Source organism: Phlebotomus argentipes, unplaced genomic scaffold (assembly GCF_947086385.1).
Source record: "Phlebotomus argentipes unplaced genomic scaffold, Phlebotomus argentipes genome assembly contig_5, whole genome shotgun sequence".
Classification (NCBI taxonomy): domain Eukaryota; kingdom Metazoa; phylum Arthropoda; class Insecta; order Diptera; family Psychodidae; genus Phlebotomus; species Phlebotomus argentipes.
This window is the reverse complement of record NW_026776165.1, coordinates 452,283-463,887: the sequence shown is the minus strand read 5'-3', so window position 1 is coordinate 463,887 and position 11,605 is coordinate 452,283. Positions and strand designations below refer to the sequence as shown.

Genomic DNA, 11,605 nt, shown 5'->3' with positions numbered 1-11,605 from the left:
CTAAGATTTCAATTGTCACATACACAGGAGTATAATTACAATGTTGCAATTGCATCATTCTGATGCTGATTGTCACAATCAGCAATTCGATGAAGTGGAAATGCGATGAAAATACGCCACTAAATGTAAATAATTTGTGTGCTCTCGAAGAGTCGCAGAATTCGGTAAGTATTGAAATGTTATTTGAACCTTCGGCAATATCGTCAATTGCCAATTAGCATGGACTGATGGTCGATGAGAGATTCTGAATAATGAATGCACCTGTGCTGAAGTTCATGTAAATAATTTATACATTTTGCCACGCTTTCAGCATCCACAACTGACCGGGAGTTTTGCTTTATACTTCATCTGCATACAATTTGTAAATGAAACACGCGAAGGGGTTGTGAAAAGCGCACCATTCAGCGCTTTTCCACGAAACATTGGAGAGCCTAATTGATTGGTCAAGTGGAGTTTCATATGTGTACAGACATGTGATGCCCTTCCGTTTTGCCTTTCCGCACTCTCTCGAAAGTTGGCAAATTCTCACCACCCCTTCAGAGATTTATTCTGCGATTCCCCTCGAAGCTCGCCGTAATTCGTCATTTCATCCAATCTACCACATGCTTTCGCAATTCCGCAGCTTCTTCTTACTGATGCCTTCTCGTGGATAAATTGTTTCGTGTTCTGTAAATGGAATTGTCTTGCCTGAAAAATTGTCAGCAAATAAATTTTCCCGGTGAACACAAAACATGATGGAATTGGGGGGTGGTTTTGTCGCTCACACACACACGCTGTATTTTCATTGTCGTTTGCAGATCCGCTGAGAACAGTTTCACATCAGGAAATCAATTTGGCGGTAATTCTTCGCACCTTCCCATCACTTTGCCACACTCTTGATGGGGATAAATTGGTGGCTGAAGTGTTCTCGTTCTCTTGGCCGAAACTCCACCACCACAACTGAGGTCACGGGGCTTCGGCTGTTAATGAAGCTTCTGCTCCTGTTGATTTTTTAGGACATTCCCACCTGTACTTGCACGGTCGAGAGATGAAAAATGACACCACCTATATTGCCTCTCACTCTGGCAGGAGGCGCCAAAAGCACGTCAATTTGTCAGGCGCGACATGAGATGTGAGAAAGCGGAAAAACAATATTCCAGATACCTTTAGAGAAATATATTCAAAGGTGTCGTGAATATATTCAAGTCTAATTTATCAAAGACCCTCCTTTTATTTATATGCTAATTCGCTTCAGCTTTATTCCGCCAGATGCATTGCTCATCCTGCCGCCCCTTTTTTTCCTGTCGCCTTTCTGAGCGTGGAAAAAATCTCTCAAAAGGATTAAGCCCAGGATTCCGTCGCGTGCTCGGAATTCATAATAAAGTGTTACTTAGCATTGCTAAAGATCCACCCAAGTGCTCGAAACTGCGCTTCAATTTGATTTACACAGTGACTTTCGCGCGCGGGGTGGACGGAAATAGAGGAAGCCTTGGTTTTATGGATGGTGCGAATTTATTTTGCAGTTAACAAACATTTAAAGACAGTTAATAACGCCTTTTTATCGAATTATTCTTTTAACCTGTGGTCTAACATTTTTATATATGAATATAAAAGGAGTCTGAATTACCCCACACTCTCTTATTTTGAAACCAACTGGCAAAATGCAATTCAGCATGGTGACAAGTTGCGTAAAGGAGTAGAAAACCACCTGACGACATCAATTCATCCCCTATAATTTTATAATCAATAAATTGCACGTGCAAAATGCTTGTCGTTTTGAGTCTATAAGACTTTTGATATTTTAATTATTATTCTGCAACATGTTCTGTTTCCACTTTAAGGAAAATGACCATAAAATAACATATTTTCCAAGTGTCTCACGAACGAAAAGTGTCGCTTGAGAATGGCATAAAATAAGGACGAGAGAACACCTGTTGAAAGAGGAATGCAAATGAGATTTGCCACCTTTGCAAGAGAGAGAATTTCACTTCTTGAAATGAGGGTCTAAGGCACAGATTTTTCCTCAAGCATTCAAATGAAGCACTTTTCCTTCGCCAACGCGACAAACTCAATGATTCTCACGAGGAGTGTTTTATTGTTGAATTGTCATAAAATGCAAATTGGGAATCACGACGCGAAGGTCATAAACATATTTCACCGCCTGTGTTCTCTTACACTATGTCTGTTTTCATTTTAATTAAAGGCACAAGCCCAGGTTGAATGGTTTTCATATGTTGATGGTGGCAAAATGGGTTTTTTTTTTCGCGGTAACCATTCGTTATCACAATTAACTCGTGATTTCTGCCTGAAATATTTTAACGAATTCCATCCGAATTTTTATTTTAGGTGCAAATCAACTGAACTGGAATCAATCAAATATTAAATTTTTCCCAGAACAAACGCATGCATGCACCAATGAAATCAGCGTGATGGTGTAGCAATTTCCTCTATATTTCACACATATTATTCTACAATCATACAAAGTGCCATTTGTCCCGTCCCCACAAAATTACTATACACATTTTAATTATATACCATGTCCTCATACTGACCGCTTAATTATTCACCTCATTCGCGTGTGATCCTCGCTGCACATTGTGGACGAATTTACATTTGGCATTTGGAACTTTTTCACCCTGTGCAATATTTAAGGCAATTAAAAAATTTCTTCACCACCCATGCTCGAGTTTGTTCCATTTCCCATAAAAGAAAAGTATATCTTCAAAATGGAATTAATAAAAAGTTCAGCAAGTGAAAGTTTGCCACCCACTATAAACTAATTTACTGCACAGCAAAGTATTTCTATTTTCAGAGAAAAAGAAAAAAAGGGCACGACAATTGCAGACTATGAAAGCACAAGATTTCTTGTTGGTGCAATCTTAGTGGAATCTCGTCGTCGTTTGCAACGAAATGTGCGACAGAATCGTGTTAACACGCAAGAAACTTTTTAATCCGCAGAAAAAGCGCACCAGAGCTTTGTGAAAGTTTTAATTCTTTTACCCTGAAAGCTTTCAGGCAGTGAAATTTTGCAATTTGGATTTCGCTTGCTAACAAATTTCTCACTATATATGTATATATATATATGTGCTGATGGTCAATATTTCAAGGGAACACCCATAAAAATAAAAATGATGATGAAATGAAGAGACAGAATATTAAATATTAAGTGTTATTGAAAGGATGGAAGAGAAGAAGAAAATCATATTTTACGTCTCTTGCTTTTATTGTTGTAATGCTCATAACATCGATATATGAACGTATTTGAACTTTATGAGTACACTTTTTGGATGCTTTGCTAACAGAAGTGAAAAATTGCATATTCACATTTAGTAATAAATTAGACATCTTTTTCTTACAGCTGTCGGATGCCTTTGAAATGAGGCTCTTGTTAATAATCTGGCGTCTTTTATAAGTTCATGAAGTTCCTAAGCTTACTATTCGGTCAATGTGAGGATTATAGCTGAATATGACATGGATATCTTGAGAATCTGTAAGAAAATAACATTCAACAATACTGTTTATAATTGGTTAATTTTTATTTACCTGTACGAAAGCCATGAGCGAAACTTCATACATTCCGGCGGCTTTCAATCCAATTGGCTCAGTAGAATTGATCATCATCAAGAGAAGGATTTTCTGGTCAGACAAACTCATTTCGTACCAATTTGTGAGGTAAAGATTCTGGAAAATCTGCTCAGTTTGATGGCGAATAATTTCACCAAAGAGACAAAGAAATGCCAATTGAATTAACAAAGCAAAGAGAAAGATGTATAATTCGATAATATCTTTGTATACTTGAATAGTATATAGAATAGTAAGAAAAATGACTGAACTCGTTAACAATTGAAAGAATGATATGAATTTCACGGCATCAATGAAAGTGTTGAGAATTCTTATCATTTGAGTGTGTTTCTTCAAAATACAAATCAAGAGATTCGGACATTTCTCAATTTTCTCCTTGTCATTCAACATCTTGATCATCATGTTGATAGCTTTCACATAGAATATGATATAAATGCCAACAGAAACTATTGCAGCATCACCAGAAATAGTGAAAATTTCTGCAATTGTTACACACCAAATCTGTGCAATGATGTAAATCAATTGATTAGAATCATAATCGAGTCTCGGAATGATCATTGTAATCAAATTTTGATCGAAAAGGGTTATTAGGCACATGATAAAACAGAAAATAAATATGATGAAGTACGTTCTAGAAAGGAACATTAGAAATTTATTAGAGTTATTTTATAGTTTTATGTTGTAAACTAAATATTCTCACATTACAAAATGCGTAGAATATTTCTTGGCCTTCGCAACTTCTTCTTCGAGGATTTCTCGAACAATCTCATTGTCTTCATTTTCCTTATGCAGTGTTTCAATCCAATCAACGAGGATTTGGAATTCGTGTTGATAAAACGCGCCACCGAAATTCTTCACAAGGATTTGAGTTGTGCCCAATGAAATGAGTATCGAGTAAACAATTCTTATCATATTCACATCTTCATCGGCAGAACGAATCATGTTAATGTTTAAAATAGCACAAATCAAAAAACATATCAATGTAATTCTGCACAAGTAGAGAATCCAAATCAATCGTGGTGATTCGCCTTGAAGTGGCTTCAAAATTATCGAAGTAACACAGAGTTTTAGAATCTTGAAGAATTGACCAAAATTCAAATTAATGTTAATCATTTTGATCGCAGTATCAATTTGTACGTCTTCACGTAATGCCAATTTCTCACTGAACACTTCCGTAAATGTGAATTTAATTTATATTTTCGTAAAATGAAGACAAGCGTCAGTTGTTTGAGTGTGTCTGTTGTTCAATAATTATATGTTTGAGTTGCAATTTCTGTCTGAATTAAATAGCTGATCGATTCTGTATTCCTCCAGAATTCAGCTGTTAATTATCCCATCATCTAAAATTTATCATAAGCCACATCCTGCAAATGTGGAATGCCAAGAATGACAGTAGCAAAAATTTGTTTAAGGCACAATAATTTTCCTTTTGGTGTTAAAAATTCCATATTTCTTTCAATTTGCGAGACATTTACCTTTAAACAAAAAATTATAAAAACTTTATGGTCTTTCAAATGGCGTTGAGATCATGACGATAAAATAATTCGATGCCGAGATATTGAAAAATGCAGAAATATGTGCGTATAAGGATAAGAAAATATCGAATTTTTAGCACGGCAAGGAAAATGGGTCCAAATTTCATATGTCCTAAACTACTTTTCGCTACTGTATAATGACATACGTTGAACAAGGGGCTTGAAAATACAAAGGGATATCTTCGAGGAAGAGACATCATGCCATTTAGTCCTTGACACACAATTGCATAACAGACTTAATTATTTAAGTAGCTCATAATGTGCATTCTACACATTAATATCGATCCCCAAACTATGTATAAATTTTTATCAATGCACAATTGAAGTCTCATTTGAAAATCATGTCTATGGTTTCTGACAAAAAGGCTGCAAAAAATTTGCCAAGGCGACTAAAGGAAAGGTATAAACTTCTCTATTTTACCTTCTCTCTCTCATGGGAATTAATACACTTTAAGCCATAGCTTGAGTGAGCAGTTGAAACGGAACTCAAATGACTGAAGACGTTTCAGGATAAATTATTGTCTTACTTGTGTGAATAGTGCAATTGCAAAAGATTTACCCTGAGATTTTCTCTCTTTGATAAATCACTGGAAGAAATTCAACCTGAGATTTCACCATTTAATGACAGAAGTGAAAAGGATTCTTTAATTAAATTTATGGATGTATGTTTTCATGCTTCCTCAATCTCTCAATCTCTGGTGATATCTCCAAGATGCTGTTCGTTTGTCCCTTTTTGCCATGTTGTATGAAAACCCAGCAAATTCAATCAAAGCTCGCCTCCTTTGCCTGACAATTTCCACATCACCAATATCATAATAGTTTGTTATAGTCAGTCTCAAAGTGATGTGCCACCGAATTGGAGGCTGGCAGGTGAGTTGGATGAGAAATTTCTTGTGACACACAACTCAATTTTCTGTCTCTTCCACCTTCGTGACCAATTTCTCTGGCGGATGAGGTGGGAAAATTGAAACTTATTGCAATATTCTTCTGACGAACGGCAAAAGCACGCAAAAGCACACAAAAGATGTCGAGAAAGCTCTCAAGTGGCGAAGTGTCTAAAATCATTTCTCTTCGCGTGTTATTATGAAAAAGAGACGTGGTAAATGGGAAATTTTCCACCATTATCGTCGCTTAATGAATTGATGGCATTCTAAAGTGTTTTAAATATGTATTAAATAATGCACCCCATTATTCAACCACACAACGGCACTCCTAATGCAATTTGACGCACTCTGCGCACAAGAGGATGTCTCAATCCAATGTCGCAGGAGGATTTCCATCCTCCATTTGTATAGTGAAATTTCAAACTTTCACCCATTAAGGGTAATTTGACTTTCTAATGCATTTCCTTCTTCCGTAGTCACTTCACTTACCCCAGTAACTGAAAACTTCTGCAGGCTCTAAAATGGTCCAGAGGAAAATTTTTCACTCAACTATAAATTATTTTAAATTTTATCACTGAGATTAGAGTGTACTTATGAGTATAAAATCTAAAGTTATAATTTTAAAAACAGTAGAAAGTTCATGTCGTATATTTCTCCACTTACACACCCTTTTTTGTGCAGAACTTTCTTTAGGGCGGAAAGGTGAGACGGTGTAAAAGTTGATGAATGTTGTTGAGAGATTCTCTCGGATGTATTTAATCGCACATTCCTCATGTGCCATCGCCTTGCGAACATCATAATGCATTTCCAAAGTCTTGACGTGGTGAACAGATAATTATTGTTCAGTGGATTTTTTTTTATTTAAGAAAATGTTTGCAATTATAATTGTCGGTTCGTGAGTTTGTGGCTTAAAGTCATGACAAGTGGGAAATGGATGAATTTTGGATGGAGAAATGATTTGGGGTGGAAGTTGTTGGGTGATAATGTGCAAGGCAAGAAGGTGAAGCAGCGAAGAAACCACAGGCCAAGAAGATTATATATGATTATGCATGAAATCTCAGAAATTTCGCAACGAAAACTGATATATTCACCATTACAGGGTGTCGCTTTCTCGGGTGGAAAGCGGATCTCTGCCATACTCCGGATCCCAGTTTGTGGCGATGGGGGTGCAGAGATTGGGGAGATCAGACCCTTCTTCTCGGAAACTAATAGTGTGTCTCACAAACTGAGGGATTTTGTGGCACAAACACAAAATTTGGCCCGCCTCAGGGGATGATGCTCGGTAGTTTTGTCAGTATCTTCTTCCATTCTTGTATGTGTGTGTGTGTAGCAATATCGCAAGAAAAGGGTGGATTCGCCACCCTTGCCGATGTTATACTCCACTTTACATTCATTTAATAAGATTTCACATCTTCCCCGTATCATGATTTGTGTATTTCCGTGACGTTCTATATTTCAGTATCTTGCAAATTTGTGTGACGAAAGTTATATTCCGGCAAAATGGAAATTGGCGTGTATTGCGGGGCATAATTTTGACTATTTTCCATGCTCACAAGCTCCCAAACTTTCACATGGATTGCGATGTGTGGCTGTGAGAGCTTTTGAGGGCTCTCCAGAGCTCACTTCCTCCCACACCACGAACCCAAAACATGACGACTCATCGCGGCGAAATATAGTTGATTTCTCCGAAACATGAAGTTTTTGACGGTTTAATTAAGAAGACTCATAATTGTAACAAATATTTGTATGATCCGCCCGTATAAATGCCACAATTCCACCAAAAGTCTAATTAAAATTTCATCCTGGCGCGCACTGTTGCAAAGGAAAAGGGAAGGATTCCACAAAGGAGATAATATTTTATACCAAACTTTGTACCTCATTACTCATGCAGAAGAAATACTAAAGTCTGACATAACATCTAAATAATGTATTCCGAGAAGAAAAGTCCATTCATTTCTCTTTTAGCTAAAGTGCTATTTTATCCCTGTTTTCTTGTCTATTATTATAGAAACTCGCAGAGGTATTCTGAAGAAGAGCATTATTGTATGTAATTGATATTTCTTCTACTGTTTTAAAATGTATTATTTTATTACTTTTGGGGATTTTCTAAAGATAAATTGATGCACATGCTTTTGTTACCTTAAAGAGATTCGAAGAAAGCTGGATATTCAGTGAAATATTAAGAAATTAGAATATGTGTGATGTTGAAAAATCGTGCACTTTTTGTGAGCTTTTTGCCACTCTCTTTTATCTTATCGCTGGGATGAATTGTGCCAAAACTTTGCACCACGAATTAATGTTCACGGAATTATTTTCCCACCGGAAACTGTCTGATTGTGTGGTGCGGAGAAAGTGGTGAAATATTCATTACTCGCCATTTTCCATATTCCCCCCCCAATCGCACACAGTGCCGAAAAGACACCATAAAATTGTCCGAAATCCATTCTTCCATTCCATTTTTCCCACTAATGACACTTTTCTGCTGGTGGACCAAAAAATACCGCCTGATTTCCATTCACTTTATGACACACATTTACGGACTCTTTTTATATTCATATCTCAAACTCTCCACACCCATAGTTTGTGTGTCATTACGGAGGAAAAAGCTCTCTCTCTCTCTTGTGGTTTAGAGCTTTTCCGGAGATGGGCATCCGGGATTAATGAAACGGCGTGTGAGGATGAAGCAATTTAGCAATGTTGAAAACATATATAATTCAAATCCGCCCAGAAGTTGTCGCCACAGAGTCGGAAAATTCGTGTTTTATATTCCTCGTAAGAGTGGAGATCAAATGTTGGAAGGGAGGAGACAAGACATTTTCATCTTTTGCAACAACTTTCGGCTTCTGCGACATTTTTCTGCAATCACCCCTAGTTTTAGGGTTTGAAGGGTCGCTTTTTCCATGGCGTCTGTCCAAAAAAAAAAAATCCAGCAAGAGGTGCAGAGAGAAGAAATTATAATGGATTACATGCAGGCATTATGGATGTGGCGAAAGCTCTTGCCGAAATGCAATCACGACCATCATTTCCAATTTATGTCTCCCAGGTTTTGATGTAAATGAACGGTGATGCAAATGAGGAGACAACTACCATCAGCGAGGAAGACTTTTCAATGGAATATATAGTTATGAATTGAAGGCAAATAATTGCTCAGCAGGGGAGAAAGTCCTCTGTCAATGACGTGAGTTTTCCCACCCAAAATGCCACAGAAATTAAATATCAATTAAAGCGATTAATGGAGACAGAGAAATCTGCTCATGACAGACACAGATAATAATTCATAGGCATTTTCCCTATCATTTTGCCACTGTCAATTTCAATAAATTGCCCACAAAAACACGATTTCGCACTAAATTAATCATCACAACACTCATGATTGATAAATCTGTCCTGGTGATAGTGCCAATTGAAGATTTTCTGAATAAATCCGACAAGGAAAGCCCCGTCTTTTCGGGGGGAAAAGCCGAGGAGGAAAAATTCTCACACTAAATGATTGATCGACAGTGAGTCAGTTGAGCAAAAAATCAACTCATTTATCGTCATTACAAGAGCACTATGGAAAAAGGCAAAAAAGTTTCGTGAGATATTCTGTGGCCATGATAGTGGCTGCGAGCAATAAAGTTTGTCTAATGATGCGAAAGAGAGGATTCCGATGTGTTAATTTGCAAATTCAAAGCCTCAACACGACAACCAATCACTCTTGCCAACGCATCTCATATGTGGAGTCCTAAAAGCTTTTCAGATGATTCTAAATGCGGTCTTTTCACTAAATTGCACAGTGGTTAGTGTGAGGTTTCACCGTTTGCCAACTCTATAAAGTAAAATCAGAGTAATAAATGTGAAATTATCCTTGAGCGCTGTAACTTCCAGTGGAAATAGCAATCACTTTCAGCAGAAATGAAGTCCTTTAGGTCACTTCCTCAAGCAACTGACCCATCATAAATTATATCAAACTATCAATGATGCCCCAAAGAGTTTGCCGAGAAGAAAGGGTCATTTTCTGTGTGAGGTGGAAAACGGTCAGCGAATTTTTTAGGGGGTGATTTTCTCCATGACAAAAGTTGAGACGGTGGATAATGAGGGCGATTCGAAACTCCACGATATTTGCCAATAAAAATAGTGTCACGTGCTGAATGAACGACCCATAAACGTCAACCCAATAGAGTCATTCATGCCAACCGGTGCAAAAGTCCATGGCGCAAAAGCTCTTCTCGAGCCCTCGAAAGCCCGGCCAAAAATATACACATCCGGTGGCGACACTGTGAGATTTATCGCTCCAAAAACGGACTTTATTGAATTACACAAATTCACATTTTGTAAGCTTCTCCACACACAAATTTTCACCCATACATTTTCTTATTCAAATTGATGCTTTTTCTCTCGTGGCCTGTTTTTCTCCTTGTCTTGGCACAAAAACCAAAAACTTCAGCAACCCTCGTCGGGGGGAAGGAGAATGAAATTTTCTCATAATTTTTCACATCAATCAATTGACTAAGTTTCTACCCTTCAGACATCAGGCATTTGCCTGCAATTGACACACAACATTTGTTATTTGTGCTAACATTTTGCAAAAGGGCCACGACAAGAGAACAGAGGCTGAATAGATGGATATGCTCTTGAGATTGCAATTTGCCCACCCACAAGCATTGCTCAAGGAATTGATGGGATTTATTTAAATTTACTGTGCCCCAGAAGAATATTCTTGGCACCCAAAATTTCCATCCGCAAGCTTTTTTGTTTAACAATCTGGAAATTTCTCTTGCCGCATTTAATTATTTTGCCGGTACACAGAGATTTTTTTTGGCAAAGGTATGCAGAAACACTAAATCATGTGTTATTTGAGACTACATTTTGCAATAATAATTTACAATGATTCATGAAATAATACAAATGATTTCAGATATCTTTGCCGGCGTCTTAACGAACAATAACAAGGTTTTTTCTCATCTCTTCATGGAATTATCCAATTTTTCAATTGAAGCATCATGAAGACAATTGCCGGTGAATTTCAGTATCCGAATTGGCTGATCTGCAGGAACATCGGTGTCATGCATACATATGTTTTTCCTCTTGAAGCATATGCAAATTCTCAAGAAGGGGAGAAACTCTGCAGACAAGTATGATAATATCGAAATCATCGAAATGATAATGTAGAGAGACAGTTTTTTGGTCATACCATGCAAAGAAATTCCATCCACTCGTGATTTGATACACACTCAAATCAATTTGAATATTACATTCCGCAATGTAAATTTTTCCTTCGGCATTGAACACTCTCCAGAATTGCAATTCGTTGACACACAGGGTGGAAAGGGGGTGGAAAGTAGGTGGGGGAGGGTTGGTGTGGAGAACCTGAGAAGGGTTGGCGATGGAGTATTGAGTGATGGTGAGGGTGAGAGGGAGGGAATGCATTAGACTTTAAAATATTCATCATGAAATGAGGAGCAATATTGCTCGACCCCTCTCACAGGCCACATTCCCATACTTTAAGTGAATCCTAGTGACAATACACTAATGAAATTTCACCATCGTCTGACTTCAAGTTGGCAGAGCAGCAAGAAACGATTAATGGTAATGTGAGACAAAATCGTGTGAGGAAGAAGTAAACTTGATTTGTTTTTCACGAGG

General features: G+C 37.5%; 1 protein-coding gene across 1 annotated transcript; it reads right to left on the bottom strand.

Annotated features, from left to right (window-relative positions):
• Window positions 1-3,199: 3,199 nt before the first annotated feature.
• LOC132265746 (odorant receptor 85c-like) lies at window positions 3,200-8,687 on the bottom strand. Its single transcript, XM_059766516.1, is given in 4 exon segments — window positions 3,200-3,467; window positions 3,523-4,062; window positions 8,142-8,195; window positions 8,661-8,687. Coding segments are annotated over 4 exon segments (675 nt in total). The 3' UTR covers window positions 3,200-3,413.
• Between the last annotated feature and the right edge of the window lie 2,918 nt (window positions 8,688-11,605).